Source organism: Abrus precatorius, unplaced genomic scaffold (genome assembly GCF_003935025.1).
Source record: "Abrus precatorius isolate BTA unplaced genomic scaffold, Abrus_2018 Scaffold8, whole genome shotgun sequence".
Lineage (NCBI taxonomy): Eukaryota > Viridiplantae > Streptophyta > Magnoliopsida > Fabales > Fabaceae > Abrus > Abrus precatorius.
The window spans coordinates 22,561,153-22,582,901 of NW_020874428.1; the positions used below are offsets into that span (position 1 = coordinate 22,561,153).

The 21,749-nt window shown below is 33.4% G+C and overlaps 2 protein-coding genes across 2 annotated transcripts; both read right to left on the reverse strand.

Moving 5' to 3' along the window:
- Positions 1–1,931: 1,931 nt before the first annotated feature.
- LOC113848407 (PHD finger protein MALE MEIOCYTE DEATH 1) lies at positions 1,932–4,482 on the reverse strand. The gene is made up of 3 exons (XM_027477896.1): positions 4,170–4,482; positions 3,589–3,832; positions 1,932–3,483 (listed from the first exon to the last, which is right to left on the reverse strand). The coding sequence occupies exons 1-3, from the start codon at positions 4,462–4,464 to the stop codon at positions 1,932–1,934; spliced, it is 2,091 nt and encodes a 696-aa protein (XP_027333697.1). The 5' UTR covers positions 4,465–4,482.
- A 4,188-nt stretch (positions 4,483–8,670) lies between these two features.
- On the reverse strand, positions 8,671–19,382 carry LOC113847059 (potassium channel SKOR-like). The gene is made up of 13 exons (XM_027475905.1): positions 18,759–19,382; positions 15,810–16,034; positions 15,523–15,586; positions 14,216–14,555; positions 13,134–13,429; positions 12,411–12,491; positions 11,730–11,828; positions 11,147–11,368; positions 10,837–11,022; positions 10,616–10,691; positions 10,236–10,530; positions 9,489–9,610; positions 8,671–8,966 (listed from the first exon to the last, which is right to left on the reverse strand). The coding sequence occupies exons 1-13, from the start codon at positions 19,058–19,060 to the stop codon at positions 8,725–8,727; spliced, it is 2,550 nt and encodes an 849-aa protein (XP_027331706.1). The 5' UTR covers positions 19,061–19,382; the 3' UTR covers positions 8,671–8,724.
- Between the last annotated feature and the right edge of the window lie 2,367 nt (positions 19,383–21,749).

Sequence of the window (21,749 nt, forward strand, 5' to 3'; positions counted from 1 at the left end):
TTTGTTATTGGTACTTGGTAGTTTGTTTTTTGTTTTCAGTTTTATTTTGAGCAGGGGTGGGAGTAGGATTTGGTGGTTGAGAGTCTTGAGACCGGAAAAAATAAATATCCTTCTGGCATTTTGGACTCTTAACACCCTGGATAATAATGTCTCTTGCATGTTAAAGGAATATAATGTGAACTGACCAGGTGACTGAGAGGACCTCAAGTCTTTAAATTCAATATTTTTGGAAAAATTAATTGATATGGAGAAGATAATAAGCATGCAGTCATGGTTGTAATCTCAGATACCTCCTAGATGTAGTTTTGTTGTGGTAATGGGAAATGTTGGAACCTACTTTACTTCCTGTTTGATCGAATGAAAGTGAGCTTAGTGATCATTGTATTGTGGAGGGTGATCCTAGTACAAAACTTGCTTTCTTATTATCAGTCTTCTGCCCATATGTGACTAAAGTTTGATCACTGCACTGGAGCATTATCCATGAACATCACACTGGAACTACTTATATATGCTCAAGTCTGCTTTTCTTGTGCTGGTTTGTGAAGTTGATGACTCAACTTTTTGCTACCATTGCTCTGCTTTTTTCAATAACTGATTAGAGTTATTGAGGAGAACATGTTAAACATTCAATCACTGCTGTTGATGCAGTAGTATCCCGGAAACACTTTCGACAAAGAACACGTCTTGATCAAGTGTATCTCCGAGTGCTAATTAGGTATGCTGATCTTCAACTCTGAAGTTACATAACAATTTTTAAAAATTGAAATCCAAGATGGTTTATTTGGATGAGAGGAAATAAAATATGAATATCAATGCATTTTTTTTGGTAAAGAGAAAATGGAGAAAAAAATTGACTTTTAGAAGTTAAAAAATTCATTTTTTTTCTCCTTTAATTTTTTCTTTGATTTAAATTTCAAAATTTCCTCTCTCCTATCATTTTCTTTAGTCTGGAAGAGAGGGTAAGAGTGTTGTGCAAGTCCATCGGTCCATTCAAATGGATAAATAGTAGTTTCTAAATATACATATGCTATGTAATAATAATAACAATAATAAAAAAAACAATATATGCTGTTCACACACCGTTTTGTGTTAATTACTTTTACACCAGTGTTGACGTGCAAATATTTGGTGATTAGTGCATGTGTTCTGTAGTAAAATGCATGCTGATAACCAATTAATTTGCCCATTGGTCATCCGTGTGAAATTGATATGCACGTAACGGATCATTTTGGTCCCAGATGCGTGCCGTCGACCAATAATGTCACAATTAGTCACTTACCTAATTCTTTGATGAAAGGATTTAGAGGAAAATGGTCTTTCTTTATTTACAATCTAATCTAATTGCAATAGTAATAGTTCAGAGAATTAGAATGTTTGATCAATATTAGTGTTATTAACAAATCCATTTAAAATTCAAATCTTATGATACTTAATACGTATATGGATGTTTATAACAACACACTTTATACTGGTTTATCTTTTATTCATGTACTGTGATTCAATCCAAAATCCATTCATTTGTCAATTCTTTCAAGTTGAGGGGGATATAGATCCCTCAGCAATGAAATTTCACTGTACCAAATTTAGTGATATATTTCTAACCATTGTATATATATTATTTTTAAAATAAAAAAATTAATTATTTTAATGGTCAAGATCCTCTACATCAATGTTATTGCAAAGGATCCTTCCATTTTCTAGTTCTTTTTCCTTCACAAAATTGAATGCTTCAAATCAGCATAAGAAAATAAAGCTCAGAAACTGAACGTTTCAACTTTCGAATCACCCACCAAAAATGAACATTTCAAGAAGTATGTTAACACACCTTACTACATCTCATTAACAGAAAAATGTGTGAAAAGAATGAACAAATGAAATGAGAACAGAAACAAGTATCCTAAGCAACAGATGTTTCAATAGTATTCAAGCATTTAGTAACCATACCCATACTCTAGTAAGTGGGTAGGTTCTGCTGCAATCAGAAAAGAATCACTACAATCCATACCAACGCTGGTTTCTACCCTTGAGGGTACAAGTGAATCACAGCATCCAGTGCACACAAACAGTGGTGGCACAGTCTCAGAATCATCTATGCCACTGCAGCGTGTATGCTGCCACACCTCACAAATGTCACAAGCCACCATTCTCTCCCCATCATCATCTTGAGCTCCACATTCACATCTCACCTTCCAGTTGTCAGCACCACCCTGATACTTCAATGGGGTACATAAATCTATAGCAATGCCCCTCACACAAAGTTCCACACCAGATTGGATTAGTCCAAAAAGCACTTCCTCATCATCCGCAACCATCAGTTCTGAAATGTCTGTCACTATGAGCCTTTCTGCAATACAATAAGTGTCCCTCAAAGCAGCCTCAGCAGCTTTCTTCAAGTCCCCAACTGTTGCATGCAATGGAACCACTACAACCTCACCACATGGTAGACCTTTCAATTCAGATTTGATGTCCACAAGATTTGGTTTCAAACGGCAAATAAATGTCAATACTTGCTCCATTTCATCAGTTAATGGCCACTCCTTCACAAAGTGCCTACTGTCTAGGATTGTCTGAACTGCCAAGTCCACTGTTTCTGAATCTGGGTAACCCAAAAGCACATTCTTGTACAAATACAATACATCACTGTAAACATCACTACAAGGCACCCAAGATGACTCTACTTGTTGATCTACATGAGCCATTACCTCATGCTCCTGTTCAGCGGCCTTGAACCCCTTACCAAGCTCATGAATAGTGTATTCTAGGATTCTAGTTGATGGATTTACCATGCGGCGAACAACATAATTCCCAACAATCACATTGTTCAGTGATTTAAGTACGTAGTCAAGTAAGCCTGTGTCACCAATGTGGAGCCTAGCTGCATCTCTCACATCTTGTCTTGTCATTCCACCTGAGCCTGATTTCACAGCCTTGTTCTCTTTCAGTGCATCCACAATCACTTGAGCTGCAAACTCTAATCTCCTTGTGGGCCACCTGCTATCCATGTTGGCCACAGCAGTGCTGAACTTCTTATACCTCGCAGATTTCTCCTTCAAAGGATTTGATCTGCTTGGAAGTGTTTGTTTGGTTGAATTTCTTGAGATGAATGCTGTAGAAGGAGAAGCAGAAGCAGAAGAAGTGATTGTTATCTTAGACACAGGAGCACGAGAAGACTTGACAGTAAGCATAAACCTGAGAAGATCCCTGATTGAGATGATTTGAGTTTCACTCATATCTCTGTAGCAGCGAATCATTTGTTTGATTTCTTTATGGTACTTTGTCTTGCTCAAATCTTTTACTATCACATCAAGCTCTAACGAACCAAGAGTTTCAATTGCTTCATAATAGTTTTGGTCTGTCACACCAAAGCTTCCACGACAAAATCTATATCCCCACCTACCAAACCAAGAGTGTCCATAAGCTACTCCATGCAGTAAGCGAAGATCCATAGACCTCTTCCTTGAAACATCTTCCACTGCTATTTTCCTGCCATACAAAGACAATAGCTAGATAAACATTGACTATTGAACATTCAAAAAATGTGAGTCTTAACTAGGATCAAGATGAGTAATAAGTTGCTTTTTTCATTACCTTGCTCGGAGATTGGTGCAAATCCTGTCCCAGAGATCCATGATCTCTCTCCCACTTAAAACTTTGGAACCCCCTTCAGTACCATTAATACAAAGCAAATGGCCATACCCATTACAATGAATCACTCCATGCAAGAGATGACTCTGATTATCAAGAACACCTTCACCTAAGGGTTTATGCCACCCATTGTCCATTGGTATTATGAAATGGTACCTTCTTTTTGATACAAAATGGCCACTCCAACCTATCACATATCAATCATTAACCAAACAAAACCACTTATTAGCATCAATATCAATAATAATAAAAATCATCAAACTTTCTACCAACCCTTTTCAAGAATCACCAATCAAGTCCACGCCAGGTATATATATATATAAAACCCAACATTGCAAACAAAAGACGTCAAAGAAAGCACGAGTCTTTCAACAAAACCCTTTTCATGACACAAACAAAGACACAAAACTCAAGCATACCCAGTTCAAAAAAACAAACTGAAAAACCGGAATCGAACCGACCCAGTTCACGAATAAGTAATCGAACCAACCCCAAGAGGCAAATATTCGAAATTGATAACGAACCTACACAGCGGCAGTGATCACAGAATGGGTGAGAAGAGTGGTAAACGTGTTCTTCGAGGGTGTAAAGAGGAGCCATTAGGTTGGTCTTGTCATGGATGAGAAGGGTACACCAAAGAGGATTACCCAACACATCGTAATCTTCGAGTTCTCCAGCTTCTTGAAGGAAAAATCGAACGTTGTCGCGGAAGGAACCCGTAGGTGAAATGGGGCAACCAGGGTCACCGAAAGAGTGCAACCTGAAGATCTTTGGCCATCGTTTTCTCTTCTTACAGGCCTCGATCAGAGAAAAAGACATGGTGGGTTCTTGTTGATGGTGAAAAAGTGATCAGCTTCGATCTCTGATCTTCGTTTCGTTCTCACTCTCGCATCGTGTTTTCATGCACACAACAAAGCTCAATGCAAGATACATTACGGAGAAGAGACAGAGAGAGAGGGGGAGGGAGAGAGAGAGAATGGTTTAACTGAAAACTGAAACTGATTCTGTTAATGGGTTTTGCGCGCTTTTAAAAGTTGAATTGAATTGAATAGAATAGAATTGCCTTTGGGGGCATATTTGTCATTTCATTTGTTTTGAGTAGTGTTCATTGAGAAGTGTGGATCAGTGAACGACTAGAGAAGTAAAGTCAATGGTCAAATTCTAATTTCGTCCAAGTTCCTTCATGATTACTATTTTAGACCGACAAATGCGATTAATACATTTTATATTTTAAAAATGCATTTTACGTATAAAGAAAAATAAAACAAGTAAAATAATATCTCATTATTTGAATATCACAAAAATCATCATTATAGGCGTGATGATACAATTTCTCTCTTATTTTTTATATTAAAATATCTTTAAAAGATATTAGTTTCCTCGATAAGATCATTTTAAAAAATTAACTCGAGTCTAAAAAACCAAGAAAAATAGTAATGACTATAGATATTTAAACAAAATAGTAAATAAATTCTGACATATATAAGGGTTGTGGATATCATATTTTTTGGTGAAATAAATTTTGAGTTATAAACTTAACAAATGACTTCTACAAGTTGTGCTAAAACATTATTGACAATCTAGATGGAAAACATAGTTCAATGGATAGGAATATTAAATCAATCTTTACTTAGTAAATGTGTGCTTTCCTCAAATAATTTACTTATAACACCCAAGATAAACAACGCCTGATATATCCTTTCTTTCCTAAATTGTATTGTTGATAAGATCAACAATCATATTATTGACATAATTAAAGCACCAACAAAAGAAGTACATATCTTATCATGTACATATTATATCGTCAAAAGTGATATCACTAAAAGAGTTAATTTTTTCACTACCAAGTAACAATAAATTTTTTTAAAAATTTAAAAATATTTATCATGAAACATTTAATGAATTACCTCAAATTTTATCATAACCTCAATAAGAAAAAGTCACAATCCGTATCATTGATATTAATTTAAAAAATACTAGAGTAAAAATATTATCTTAAATAAATAAATTATAAATGAATAAAATTTCTTTTTTCACTATATTCTATATTTTAAACAATAAATCATTTCATCTTTACACAAATTCCCTTGCAATGCACGGATATCTTATATTATTACGTTGAATTTTCCACATGCTTATGCATTTGAACAACGTTAGGAAATTTAAAACTTCCACAAAATCAACATTGAAATTCTGAGATTTGGTAGGGAATTACTTTGGTATTAATATATATGTGTCGGGGCGTGAGAGTGTACAAAAAACAACGTTACTGTAAGAAATGTCTTACTTTCCAAGTCACAAGGAAAGAAACTTCTTGCTGCTTGGAATTTAAATAATGATATTATTCTAATAATCAATGAATTGAATATGCAAGCCTGAGGAGTCTTCCTTTCTACTAGCTTTCTTATCACGCCAGAGACTTTTCATTAGGACTCCACCATTATAAATTTGGCATTCTACACTCTACTATGCTTAGAACACCAAAAAGCTTTTAACTTGAACTTGAATTTGAACTTGGTTGAGCAATTAGCCATGAATATCATCAAATTGGGGGGACTTGTGTGCTCAAGCTTGCCTCTGTTGATCAGCTTTATGGAATCCATAGCTCAATTTTTAGTTGCTGCCACTGCTTCTCAATCACACTTCAACATGGTGTCCGAGGAAAATAAGGTGATCAACAAGAAAGAAGGTGAATCTAACACTTCTAATGTGGCAGCCCAAAAGCACTTTCGGCAAATTCAACGCACATGTTAAGAGGGTATCGTGGATTAAGGGTAATAGAATGTTTTGTTAATATTTAATTTGGAGGCATATCTATTTTCTCTATTAGTTTTGTTCGATTAAAAAAAGAAAAATTGGGAAGAGTGTTCTCCAATCTCTGCTAAGAATCTTAGTATGTTTTGTCACTACATGTCAACCTTAGTCGATTGTTGTTTGAGTGCTTCTTGTAACATGTTAGTTGATTGTTTGGTATTTTGTTTTTTGGGTGTGCAAGAAAATTCAGTACTGCCTAGTGGCGGCTGGTACAAGTCGTGTTGAAATTCAAAATCAAGTGAGAGTTACATTCACAGACAGAACAAAAATGGGTAAATGTGGACCATAAATTGTTATTCTGAATAATAATGAATATATAATACAAAATATTATATTCTTAATAATGATAATGAAGTTAAAACTTAATAACCACTCATAAGTAAATACGTTCTAAACAAATCATAAGGAATTTCAGACAACAAATTCAGGATGGTGTTGGGACAATGATTCGGGTCCTTTACCTTAACCTAGTGTATGTTCCTGTTTTCTCCTGAGGTCTAGCTTGTTAATAAGCTCAATTCAGAACCAATACTGAATAGAAAAATAGGTAATTAACACCAAGTAAAATAGGAATCACTGCATAAGCAACATTTTTTTATTAATGAAATCCATAATAATGTAACTAACCCTAAAGGGAAAGATTTGGCTGGAGACTGCACCATCTTGTTGAGCAGAAATACATTAAGATTTGACGATCTGAGTTAGTTGGAAATGATTGGATTAAAATGTAAGTGTGATATTCAACCTCCTCATGTATAACTCGTATATTAAAGATGAGATATATAAAAGAAAAATCCCTCCCATCCAAGTGGAGACTCAAACGCCTCATTACTAATTATAGTAAAGTTATTGAATGGTTTGAAATTAATAAGTACTGTAGATCTAAATTCTCTCACACTAAGGTGAGAAGTGGACGTCCAATTTTATTTTGGTTCAAATAATAAACTTAAAAAAATGTATAAAATGACTAAATTTGATTAAACAAGTTTAGAATTCAAATTTTGAGAGGAAAGGATGCAAGCGGAAGAGCGGGGTTGAGTGGGTTTGGTGGAAGTGAGTGTGGGGTGGAAAGAGAGGTCCTTGAGTATGGAGGGATAAGGGAGAAAGTGAGGGAATTGTACATGAGAGAAGGGAAAGAAGAAGGTTAAAGAAAAATAGTTGGATACAGAAGAAGAAAAAGGGTGGGGATGAGAGAGAAAAGGGAAGTGAAAAATTTGCTTAAAAAATATTTTATAATTTTTTGTTTAAACAAAAATAGAATTCAACATTTAGTTTTTGCATATCGGATAAGATATGAATACAGTTTAAATATTTTTTTATTAATTAATAAACATATGGTCAATATCATATAGTCTTAAATCATCAAATAATTTATTTTGCCAAGAGTGACGTAAATTGATATATGTTAAATCAAATTTATTATTATACTAGTTAAATTAATATCTTAACTACGTTAAATATCACTGAAATAATATGAATTTAGACACAATTTAATCAAAGTCCAAATCTTATGAATCAAGAAAGCAGAAAAATTGATTAAAAAATAGAATTTCTTTTCCTCGAAATTTCTGACTGAGTTATAGAAAGAAGTTGGAAGTTGATTAGCATATTTATATCTATTTCCCCAAGAACAATGTAATTTTATTTAAAAAAAAAAAAAAAAAAGCAGGACCTTGCGTCTTCATTTCTCCGCCCCATTATATTATACTTTGTGTGTAAGTAGCGTTAAGATTAAATGATTTACTTTGGGATTCCTTTGAAACAATGTTATTTTATGTGGGTTAATTATCATACGTAGCAAGTTTACTAAAAAACCAGATTAAACTGGATAGTAGCTAATCCATAAATTAAGCAGTTTTATTAAAATGTACTTTTTGCAAACCAAGTAAAAAGATTTTTTTTTATTAATTATTTAAAGAAAAATCATTTTTTACTTCGAATTAGTATGCTAACAAATCCGTATATTGTGTAGTAAAACCCAGTTGTTAAACACTTACATGGGTAATGAATGACCAATAACATTAGCGAGCTGAGCTTTGACGTGTGCCACAACTAACAGCTACTGGTGAGTACCTTATTAGCACGGACTGTTTTAAATGGTGCGGTTGAAGCACATGCACATTATTTGATCTTAGTTACTCTTGTGTTTTCTCACATGACACGTCACTTCGGTACGGTTAAATAATGTGCTCGTTTCTAGAAAGAAGATGACATCGCAAGAAGGCACATTATTATATTGATTTTTAAGAGCCATGATATGGAGGCCTAATTCGTTTCATGCACTAAATACAGCTTCTGACCATCCTTAATCATACCCACATCAGTAATTTTTCCAGCATCTTCGGATAAAATACAAGAATTGCCAGAAAAATCTGTGTGTTCTGCTGCTGTTTTGATTAGCTCTTCAATGGTGTGTGGAACCCATAATACAATTCCGTGTCTTCTATTATCTTTTGGATCCCACGGGTGGAAAGAGAACATTGTGCACTTCTTTGGGTGCATTTTATCTGAAAATGGTAGACGAAATTAAGGTTTGAGTTTACAGCAACAAGTGATCTAGAGTATAGAGAATAGAGGAGCAGACATGACAAAATAAAGTGCTTGTAAATTGGTATAAAATGTTCGTCTTTAGTCTGCTAGCTCGGCATGCATGGGGGAGAACAAGATGCAAACCATTAATATAACTGCTTGCACATCATGTTTGACGGGCAATATGTCGATAACCCAAAACATAAAGGAACTATATAATAAAGTTGATCACAATAATAAAATTTAACATGATCTACCGAAAAAAAAAAACCAACAAAATTTAACATGACATCGAAGTAGAGAACTATGTAAAAGGGGGAAGAAGTAAGACACTGATAAGATGCAAGGCTATGTAACAATACATGTTGGTCCATTTTATGAAATTCTTGGGGATTTTCACACTAGGATGGAGGAGTTAATCTGTCTAAATTGCTACCTAGCCCATTATACTACACTTTCTGCTACATCTCAGGAAAAGAAAAAAGAAGGGTATTCAGTACCTGTAAATTCCTGGGAGGGATATGGGAATTCTGACAGTTGAGCAGATTTTGCATCTTCCAGTAGCTTGATCAAATTCTTATTTCCACACATCCGGGCTTCATCGACCGGGGTATTTCCCCATCTGTTTGTAGTGAAACGGAAAGTTTTGGTTATGCAACTTTAGGGTAATAATGAAAAGGAAAGAAACAAATTAGTAGAAAATATATTCTTAAGAGTTCAGCAAGACTTTTGAAATTATATTTTACTGATAATAGATATGTGTGATGGACTTGGTTCATCTTATTTATACTAGTAGGGTGCGAATAAGGAAAAGGAAAACTAGTTGGCAATTTGGCAGCGGACAAGGGAGTTCAATCATCAATAATCGAGGGAAAAAGGCTGAAACAAAAGGATCTGAGGCCACATATCAACAGGCCGGTGCATTTTTGAGGTTGCCCACAAGAATAGATCAGTCTAAGCAAGGCAGTATCGTACAAGTGATCAGTTGACAATCTGTTGACCGCAATGACTGAGTACGTAGCGTGCTTGATAAAATGAACAGAAAAACATACTAATGCCATGTTAAAATTCTGTTATGGAGTTGTGTCCAGAATATGAAAGAAATGCAGGGCAGCAAGCTTCTAGTTGTTTTCACTAGACACCGAAATGGGTGCATGCATCCGGCGCCAGGGTCAATTCAAAAGGTTCCCTACCTTCATACACCAGTCACATCAGCATGAACATGCAAAATGAGGGATGAAAGATACCTGTCTTTGGTAAACACACTAGCTCCGGCTTCTAATAGCAACTTTGCCATGAAGTATAAACCTTCAGCTGCAGCAACATGAAGAGGGCTTCGGTAGTCGTAATCTTTCAAGTTGGGATCCAAGCCATTACATAAAAGTCTTTTAAGAAAATCTGAATCTCCCCTCGCAACTGCTATACACAAAAAACTACCAGCATTTTCTATCTTCATAGAGGCCCCTTCTCTAACAAGTAAAGAAGCAACCCGATCATGTCCATTCTTAATTGCTTCAAGTAAGGGTGTGTTCCCGAAGTTATCTATAAAATTGCCGAATAATGATCTTTGAGTCGGCACAAAATTTATGTCCGGTAGCAATCAATATTGCAGATGTTAGACAATTACCTCTAATATTGACGTCTACTTTTTCTTGAATAAGGAAAAGTGTGATGTCTTCATATCCTCTAGATGCTGCAAGATGCTATCGGAAAAAAGAGGTTTGTATCAGGCAAGCATTTCTCATAACAGAATCCTTGAGTTTCTGAGTTAATTACAAGAGACATCATAGATGAAGAAAAAGCATAAGAATGATTGCAAGACATCATAAGAAGTAGCAAGCTCCTTACCAAAGGTGACCTTCCATCATAATCTGTCTTGTTGGGATCAGCTCCAGCTCGAATCAAACCTTTTAGTTGATACAGATCCCCATTAACAGCTGCACTATTGACCTTCAAAGCAAGCTCAGCTTCTTGCTTTCCAATATGAAATGTGATGTCTGACTCCAATTGCTTACCTCGAAAAGACTCTTTTGCCTATAAAGTATGGAAATTTTAGCTGTCTCATGATCAGATATGAATTAATTACAATCTAAATGTGTAACTTGACACTCCACTAGAGGGAGGATGATGGGAGAAATAACATATGTAACATTATTACCTCTAGAAGGTTGTTTAATACTTTCCTTCCATCATAGAAGTATATATCTAGGATATTTGTAAATGATTGTTTATCAAGTCGCAGGAGCCTACACAGTTCACAAACACGGACAGTATATGGCTGAGGAATGTTGCAAAGAATAGATATTTCTCCAAATGAACTGTTAGGCTCCAGAAGTGAAACAGTTTCTTCAGACCCATCCTCAGCTATGCCTACTTCCTCCTGCATAGCAACAGCTTCCGGTATTCAACAAACATAAATTGAAATTCATCTTCCATGGAAATTTTTTGACGAATTAGTTCTAAAATTCTACTAAAAAGCTTCCTGTTTGACAACCTACTGAAGATACGATGAAGCATATTTAGAAGATTCTCAGACCCGCTATTCATGTGATACAACACTTTAAGGTGATAAAATAACAAAGAAGTCAGCATCACCCAGCATGTCCCAGGCTTAAAAAGATATGCATACCAGCATTCTATAATTTAAATAACAGAAGCTATAACTAAAATATCAGAAATCTAGGAAGAAGAAAAAAAAATTGAGCAATTGCAAAAGTGGTTCCAGAAATATAAAACCATACCAGCACACCATGACAGACAAAATAGAGTTGATCTACAACATTTCCTTGTTCCATTATAACTTCCCCTGGAAGAAAGAACTCCTCATGCAGCCTAATAACCTGAAAGATCAAAGGAACAAATTATTATCACTTCAACATCCCATATGTAGAAAAGGATATTGGACAATCATGAAACATAGGTACATTTAGTCATATTCAATCAATGGAAGAGGCCCATGCGAGTAAATTTTTTTATCAACATGAAGTTCAGTCTTAAAGTAAAAGTGGCTACTTCAGTAATGGGTTGGTAGAAATATGTGCAAAAGGAACAGGCCTTTGTCCAGTTAGTATTCTTCGTCCCATCAAGTCTTTCAAGGGTGACATAGCTGTTGATTACATAGATTACAGAGAAAACAGCAACTGAAATCTACAGAAGAACTTAAAACACTGATAACCATTTCCGGTTTACCAGAACGATCAATGGAAAAATAATATACATGTTCCGGTATTGAAGTCCATACAGCAAAAAATTACTTTTCAAATAGAAAAAAGCAAGAAAGTGCTGATCCTCTCAGTTTTAGTTGTAATTTGCAGACTATAGATAAACTACAAAAGGAAAAGAGAGCTATGTGCACCAAAAATACAGATAACATTAATTCCATTTCATGTTGCATGCCAGGCAATGGAAAAATGATTACTTACGATCTGATTAACGAATTCTGAAGAACACCCTTTAAAAAGAGAAACCTTTTCAATGCATGGCAAATATAATGTTTGGGATATCTGCAAAAAGTAATTAGACCACTACATCATTCAAGACCAAAATAATTGAAACATAAAATATATCCTACTCCAAAGACATAAATTCGAAGTGTATACTAACTGCTTTATTCTATTATGAGACTATGAGTAATCTCTTTATTTCAAATATAAGCATCTTAGTGCTCCCAAAAATAAACAAAATAGAATGAAAAGGGGAATGTTCAAGCTCATATTCTTTAAACATGACAAAAATACCTAGAAAAGCAGAAAAATTATATACAACACATCAACATTGAAAATGTCACTATAAGAAGTGACCTATAACTCCAGTACAAAATTTGAGACAGGGCAGAGTCAAAGGAAATAAACAGAAAACATGCTGCAAAAAAATTAAGGAAATGAATAGGTTAAGACATAGAGCAATCAGGAAAGTGAATCAGTCCAACACTATATTGGGATCATTATTAATTTTCTGATTTTACAATAACTGAAAGTGGAACTTCAAATGATCATACTTTAATCTACTGTAATTTATAAGTGAATAGCAGGAGAAATAAACGATATAACATGCCAGCCCCTTGGAGCCTACAATTGTATCCTATAGCGATGATTTTCGTAACAGACCATAAATGAGGTTCAAAATTCTCTTTTTACTCTTATTACCTTAGCTCGAATAGAAATAGGGATATCCTGAATGACAGCAGCCTCAGTGTAGCTACTCTCATACTGTAAGCGTACATGGCCTTTTATTTGGTCACGGATATCCCTTCCAAGTCTATTTCTGTTCATATATTTCATAAGATCTGTCATCTTGTCCCTATACTTTTCAGTCTTAGATCCCTTAACTATCAAAGCTGTCATGTTACCAATCAAATAAGCACCAAGAACCATGTCAAACGACACATATATCATTATGAATATCATTTCCCTCATATTTACTGCATGTATATCTCCATAGCCTGCGGAAGAAAAGAATGTCACGAACACGATTCATTCAGAGTAACTTTCAAGAGAGACAAGATAGTGAATACATTTTGCAAAGCAATCTTAGATACAGAGATCTATGAAAAAATTACACGGATCTATAATGTATAGCCCTTTATCATAATTAGTATCAGTTCTTTTATTCGTTACCAGCCTAGAAAAAGTTCAACAGATACAGACAAGGTATCAACTATGTCAGATGACAACTAAGGTTCCACCAAGCCAGTAATCTCAAAATAATAGGAGCTTTACTGGTGCTTTAGAGATTTGCTCTGTGAAAAAACAGTGGCTGAGGTTTTGTTGCTTTATTTTTCAAAATTCAAAGCATCAACACTCAAGGAACTGTGACAAGTTTACAGCAACAACAGTCAACCCTTACCCTACTAGCTTGGATTGGTTACAAGGATTAAACCATCCAGTTGGGCTCTAACGAACACCAAATTATCCCTAAATCTATTTAATTTGGAGTAATATCTTTTCTAATGGTTGCTCCTGCACAGTAATCCTCTAAACCTTTAATCAGGTTATCTTCTATTTTTTTTCCAATTAGAAGGGCTAAAAAAAGGGTCATTGATCCATGTCTTAAAAGATTTTTCAAAATTTTAAATTGGCTACCAATTACCTCACACGATCCTCCTATTTTATGCGGACTTATGACCGACAATGTTATTATTGGCAACATATGATGACATAGGCAGAGTTACGATAACTAATGACAAACAAAATGAAAATCATTTGGCTTTGTGAATTAAAAGAAGTACCAACTGTAGCCATTGTAACAATAGCGAAATACAAAGATGTCGTGTAGCGCTTCCAAAGATCAATTTCCCTGAAATGTGAATAACTGTAGTCACCCAGTTGTAAACTTCCTATCCACGTGTACCCCTCTTGGGATTCAGGTAGTGTAGTAGCCAAATAGTAAAAAATGCAGGCTGCTGTGTGGGTGCAGTAGAGTTCAACCACTATCAGTTTCACAATCCGAGTAATAATGTAATTCACACGAATGTCCTTCTCCAACTTGTGGAAAAAATCTGTGACTTTCCGCACCCGATATAATCTGATCCACAAAAGGTACCTTACTTCCTCTCTTCGACCACAAGCCTGTTCATAAAAAGTTATCCTAGTGGTTAGAGTAAAAACCATGAACTGAAAGACTTCAATAACAGGGAAACTGCGACAGACCCAGACGTCATAACAAAAAGCTGTTAACATGTTAGCATACTGTACAGTTAATGTCTCAAAACCACAACCAACACAAATTTTAAGTTCTTAACTTGTGCCTAGATAAGTTGAACAATAGGTCATACAAGAACAAAATTCTGACATTTAATAACAAGCTTCACCACTCGCACTAAGGTTATGTAAACACGATTTAACACTCAAGTCCCAAAACTTGAGCACCAAGTAAGAATTTTATTCATGTAATTGACTTGCATAATGGTTAAAAATGAAACTTAAACACAACAAAAGGACAATGGTCCATGCGACATTGCTACAAGAGGACAAACTCCCTATATCAAGATCTAGAAGACATCAAGGAAATGTCCACAAAAGTTCCATCACCATATAAAAAATAAAAATAAAGATGAGATCTAAAAGAGTATAGGCTATAAATGTATAATAACTTGATTTAATTATCCCAAATCTTATGTACAGATAACCTAGAGCACAAAATAAAACTTCCATTGAAAGTTGAGGAAGAAGTAAAATGAGAGCAAAGGTTTCTTGTAACAATTTCATTTTATTGCAATAACAATAATCAAGTCTTATCTCACTAAGTGAGTTGGTTATATAGATCACCAATGCTACTAAGCTCAGTCAAAAGGTAAATTCTTTTGCAAACTGAAAAATATGCTAGACGCCCAGAACTAATGTGAAATGTAAATAGCATGATAAAACACTAACATATAAGTGATGAAATTATAGATTCTGTTGGATGCTTGGATTAAATAGGAAAGTAAAGAGTTTCCAACAATTTTTAGAATCACGAGTCAGAGACGGTCAAAACAATTCAAGGTAAGCAATATAGGAGCTCAAGAAATTTGGGTTAATGTGGAAGAAATATAACCTTGAAGATGATGTCCCACGGCATACATCCAAGAAGATCAAGGATAAAGCCAGATTTTACGTACCTACATGAAAAGAAACATGTAAGCCATAAATCAATTAAAAAAAGTTCACACCCAAGAAAAGCCATATGCTATGCCATTTCAGTCCGAAAAAATATCAATTGCCGACTTTCCCAATGACCAAAACACAGGAGCATCTTAAAAGCTAAAGTTAGATAGTTATAAGCATTGGTGATCATGGCGAGAAGAACATCATTCAAGAGGGGAAAGAAGAGTAGAACATTACCGCAGAGCAATATGGGTTCGCTTGTGGACCATACGATAAGTCTGACTGTCTCTAAAAGCAACAAAGAACTGCAAAACAATGTCCACAAGGAAAGCTATTTGTCCAATGATGTCCAGTATAAAGAGATTCTCAGGAAGGCCACGAAAAAATCCAAACTCCATTGGGGTGAAGAAGGATGAATACACTGCCCATAGCAATATGAATTTAGTCCAAGCCCGATACCACCTGAAGTTTCCATCAAGATAAGAACATCGAGCAGTTTAGTCTTTTCCACTATTTGCAGCAAAGCATTTAATTATCAGTACTTGTCTTAAATAAGAGGTAAGCCGTAAGATCCAACATAGAATAGTGTTTTGAATATATGAAGCAAGGCCATTAACTATTTCAGCTTACAAGCATCAGCTGAACCAGTGAGAGATTTTGAGTAATTTATCAAGTGTTGCTCTCAGCCTCTTGCATGGCCCGTACTTACTACATGCATTTTACTCGTGGTCAAGTGAGCTGGCCCCATGTTCAACATAAATGACGAAAGTAACATTGTAATAATCGATTCTTTTCACTCCAAAAGCACCTTATTTTTCCCACTTCTCATAAATAGAACCTATATAATAAACGAATCGATAATCCAAACAGTGTTTTCCGAGTCTAAATTTTCCCATCATAATTTTACCTTTTTCTATTATGATATAATCATATTATTTAAAATATAATGAAATTACAATATAACTTCAAATAATATAACATTATCTCTCGCTGTTAAAATACAATATAAAATCATCAAAATGATACTAAAATAAAATATTATAATACTAATAGGCATACATAGTACAGAAAGAATAAAAAACAATACTTTTAGATGTAATATTGTATAATTTAAAATGTAATTAATCAATAATATTCTTTTATTTTCAAAATAATATCATTAAAATATAATATTATTAAAATTACGATCACTATAATAATGTTATTATAAAAATATTATAAATAATACTTCTACGATAAATAAATAAGCAAATTATATAAATTAAAAAATAATTATCAAATAAAATTTTAAAAAAATATCTTTAAAATATAAAGTCAGATTTTCATTTCTGGTTATATTTCTTAAGTAAAAATAATAGAAGTTTTTAATAAAATGAAATAAAGCGTACCTTATGTTTTATTCTATTCCATCTTAGTTTAAATAATTTGATTAATAAAAATAAAAAATATATTTTTTGTTAAAAATGGTTCTGTTCAAAGTGGATAAAATTATCATGAGAGATAATCAATAACATTCAAATTCAAAATCACAACTCAAAGTCCAACCTACATGTTAAAACAAAATAGTCTTTTATCAGTTAATTTATAAGATTATTAAATAAATTTCATTTTCTCGTATTTTCTAAAAAGATTTGAATATTGATATTATTTATTCCTTTATTTTAATAAATTATTATATAATTATTAATGTTAATGTATAAGAAAACTATTATAAATATTTACTTTTCATTTGTAAATATGCGGGGTAAGCCACGGATGTAATCATAGGTTGATATTTAAACTAGATCGAATCTCATAAATTACTAAGGCTGATTATCAAGTAAATGCCAAACAAAATTCTTTTTAACAAAAGGTTGATTTTCAACTTTGCATAGTTTGGGCTTGACGACGCTTGTGTGTCAGTGCGATTATGCTTTGCTTACGAAACTTTGGCAACGGAAAGAAAGATTGGGCCTGTTAATTAGCAACTCCTCCCCGAATCCCCCACCCAAAACCTAAAGATATATCATTATTATTGAATACTTGACTAAAAAGAAACAGATATATCGTTATCAAATGCGCAGATTGAATGCGAAAGTTTTTCATGCTTTTAAAAACGTTTATAATAGAGACAAAACTGATACATCATCTTATTGCATAAATAATTAAAATAATGAGTGTCAAGTCATAGTATGTATAAATGTTAAAACGACGGGTGAAGGGGTGATTATCGTCTTTTAGAATCAGCGCTGAAATTTTTCTTGATGGAGCTTTTTTTGGTGGGATAGTGATGACTTTTTACACGATCTTCTAGACAATTTGTAATGACAAAAAAATTATTTATTAACAATATATATATATATAGAGAGAGAGAGAACATCAGAACTTACTAGGTAAAAACTCAAGCAATTTTTTCATTAGTTTGATAAATCTTAATTATTTATGTACGAGATTATTATTTTTTACTATTTCAATATTAAAAATAACTTTTTTTTTATTTGACATATTCATGTGTCGACACATTATATCTTTTGGTGATAGTAAGAATACTTTTGATTAATAGCTAAAGACTAATTGAACGGTAAAAATTACTGAAATCAATTATATCTCTTTCGGTGAAATAAATACCTTATATATGTTCAATTAGTTTAACTTTGTAAAATACAAACGGCAATTTATGCTACTTGATGTGAAATTAAAACTATTTTAAAAAATAACTTATTGATCAGTATTTAAAAACCATAAGATCAGAAATTGATAAATTATTTCTTAATTAAACTCATATACAATACTTAAAAAGTACATTAAAATTAAATTCTAATTAACATATTAGAATTAACTTTCTTAGGACAGATATTAAAATCTATCTAAATTAGCATTTTTCTAAAAAGGGGTAAAGTATTAGTAATAAAGTAGGATTATGATAAGATGGACAACAAAGCAAAATCACATGAATTGCGGGTCCAGCCAGCCAAACAAACAGCACATGCCCCGTGGCCTGAATGAACCAACCTTCATTTCAAACTTGCCGCCATTTCATCCAACCATAACTCTTGTTATTTTGGAGCGAGTGTTTAATTTTTTTACCTTTTATATGAAGAGAGGACCCAATGTTGTAATTAAGTAACTAATTTACTAACAGTATCTTAATTTTTAATTCAATAATTAGTTAATATTAAAGAGAATGAGAGAGAAGTTAAACCAAACCTGTTGTCGGGATGAATAACGAAGTCTCTGGAGAAGCCTCGGATTCCATGGAGAAGCGCAAGGCGACTGAACTTGGTCCATCTGGAGTTGAGTCCCAACTCGCTCTCTATCAAATCGAATCGGCTTCCTCGAGACGATTTCAACCGATCCCGCAGGTCCTGCACTTCGTACTCTCTCTCATCCGAAGAAGACGAGGACGACGTGGTAGATGACGAAGAAGAAGAAAGAGATCTCGAACACGACGTCGTTTGCTTCCCCTCTCCCTCTCCCGCTTCCCCTGACGCCTTCTTGTTCCCCGTCATTTCCACAAACACACGGATTATCTATCGATTAACAAACAATAATTACTCGCCTTTAAATGAACGCTTTGTATTTTGAAATGGATCTACGATGTCGTATAAGAAGGTGAAGGAGAGCCACAAATGTTGGAAAGGGAATGGGTCACGGGATCATGTCACGGGAAGAAGGGTTCATGTTTTGGGGGTTGGGATGATGGGTTTATGAAGATAACAATTACAAAAAATGACGGTTATGAAGAAGACGTAAGAATGAAGGGAATTTGTTGTGGAAAGAGGGAGAGACGACGCTCTTCAATGATCAATCTCTTTTGCTGTCAGGTCTCTTCCACAATCCCGCAGGGGGTGGACACCATTTTATACCTCCACATGCACGTCCACGCGCAAATTAAATACTCTTATTGCACTTAATTTCATTTTTTGTTTTTTTACATGTGTTCAACATTAATTAAAAAATAGTAATAAATAATCATTTTTATTATAATTATAATACTATTAATGGACTAAATTTTGCGTCATTTTTTTATTTCTTAAAAAAATATTAATTTCAGTCTTCAGAATTAAATATAAATACAATAATTTTTTAATAAAAAAAATTTTGTTTTTCTTTATAAGGAAATTTTTAAAAGTTTTAGTCATTCTTTTTTATAAGATATTTATAATTTTTATTAAATATTTATTATATTTTTATTTATTTTGAACAAATATTGCTGATAGAATCTAAATTAAAACTAATAAAAATAAAAGTTAATAGTAAAATAGGTTTAACGGTCTTAAATAAGAATAAAATAGCAATATTATAATATTTCAAAAAATAAAAATGACTAAATTTAACTCTTTTGATTGATTTATACAATTCATTTAAAGGTATTTTATTAAAAAAATAATATTATTTATTTAAATTTAGCTTTGAAAGTTAAAGTTAACGTTTATATATATAATTTAACAATTAAATTAATAAATCTTAGAGTCTTAGTAATGTATAATAATAACAGATAACGCTGTAGATCACTTGGACAAAAATTGCATCACATATAATTTATAGTTGAGTTGGACGATAGTTGTAAATGTGGTGACGAAGGATTGAAGAGAGCAGTTGATAAACATGTGTGCGTAGACAGTTGTACACGATCCATCACTCTACTCCACATGGATTTTTTTTTCGGATGTAAAGTATTGTATGAGATAAAAGACCTCATATTAATTAATGTCTCGGGTTCACTGCTTTGAATCAATCGCATTTTCAACAAAGATAAAGCATGCTGTCGTAATAATATAATTAATCAATCAATTGTCTTTGTCGTAGGATTTCTGTGCTGTTATTCATTGTTGACTTGTTGTTTCGTTTCTTCTTCGTTTTGGAGGACAACTAATCATATGTGAGTTCGTTTATCATATTTTCTAAAACAACCAAATTAATTTATTCAACTCAATTTTCAACCTACATAGTCCAAAAAACAAGTTGTTTTTGAATTCGTCATAGACGCTACAGTTTAAAACACCAAAATTCAATTTAGATTAATTTATACACGAACAAGTACTTACGAAATAAGTTAAGATTAGTTTATATATCTCAAATTTTAAATAAATTAAATGAGAGAAATAAGGTATATTATAGCTTTTCTGTTTTTACCAAACAGGGTAAAAATTTGTAAAGAGCCTTTGCCGTATAAAAACAAAATTTACGTGACTTGATGCTTAGCACATTCTAGGGGTTAGTGCACACAACCAGTGGCACTCTTCCACTGGCATTGCAATGTGTAGTATTAAAGTTCGAAAGATAATCATGGTTTAAATCGTTTTGGTTAATTGTGAGAAAACAATAATTAAGCTGTGTATGTATATGTTTTTGTCTTTCAAAATTTACTGTATTTTGATTTTATTTTTTATTCAATTATCATGAACTCTACTTAAAAACTAACATGTAAGAGTATTTAAAATAAAACATATTTTGAAAAATAAGAATATACTTAAACACAACATGAATTTAAGAACAAATTGATATTACGCATAAAATGGATCAAAGCGATCCTCATGGTTTTATCTCATTTGAGAATCACCACTTTATCGTCACGTAAAAACTTAGTTTTTTTTATAAGAACACGAGTAACTCTAATAATTAATATTTCCCTTTAAAAGTGAAACGAATTTAAAGTAACCACACTAATCTCCCAAATTAAGGGCTGGTGAACTTTTCGGCTGCATGACTTGGATAATTTGATTACGATGACGAGTAAGCAGCCCTGTGTGACAGATTTAAAGTTGAACAAATCCAGTTTTTCTTAATTAGTTAGTCTTTTTGAGGAATAATTAAACAAGTTAATGAGCAATAGATTTAGAACAAAGATTTGGAAGGTTTAGCACCACAACTAAAGTCCACAACAAAACAACATATGCTTAATTATAATTGGGAAATTTAGGTCTGTCGTCCACCACTGGCACATTTGAGTTGAAGAGTCGTGGGATTGGGCTATCCACTATCCACATTCCACACACTGATGACTGAATCCATCTTTCTGATCAGTTGTTTATGATATTAGTGCCTTCGCCACTTTACTCTGTGCACGTCATTTTGCTCTTAGTTTATTTTCTGCAATACACTGATTTGGCCGCGTGTAGCCCATTCTTATACATCGATCCACGTTTGGCAGTATATTTGGATTTACTCTTCCTTTAGTGTTTATTAATTATAGTT

Excerpts from the sequence above, each read along its gene's own strand:
- LOC113848407 (XM_027477896.1), bottom strand. The coding sequence starts at position 4,464 with ATGTCTTTTTCTCTGATCGAGGCCTGTAAGAAGAGAAAACGATGGCCA. Across the intron at positions 3,833-4,169 it reads TGATCACTGCCGCTGTGTAG|GTTGGAGTGGCCATTTTGTA; the intron begins GTTCGTTATCAA and ends GATATGTGATAG. Across the intron at positions 3,484-3,588 it reads TGCACCAATCTCCGAGCAAG|GAAAATAGCAGTGGAAGATG; the intron begins GTAATGAAAAAA and ends TTTGTATGGCAG.
- LOC113847059 (XM_027475905.1), bottom strand. The coding sequence starts at position 19,060 with ATGACGGGGAACAAGAAGGCGTCAGGGGAAGCGGGAGAGGGAGAGGGG. Across the intron at positions 11,369-11,729 it reads TTGTCTGTCATGGTGTGCTG|GAGGAAGTAGGCATAGCTGA; the intron begins GTATGGTTTTAT and ends GTTGCTATGCAG. Across the intron at positions 8,967-9,488 it reads TCCCTCCCAGGAATTTACAG|ATAAAATGCACCCAAAGAAG; the intron begins GTACTGAATACC and ends TACCATTTTCAG.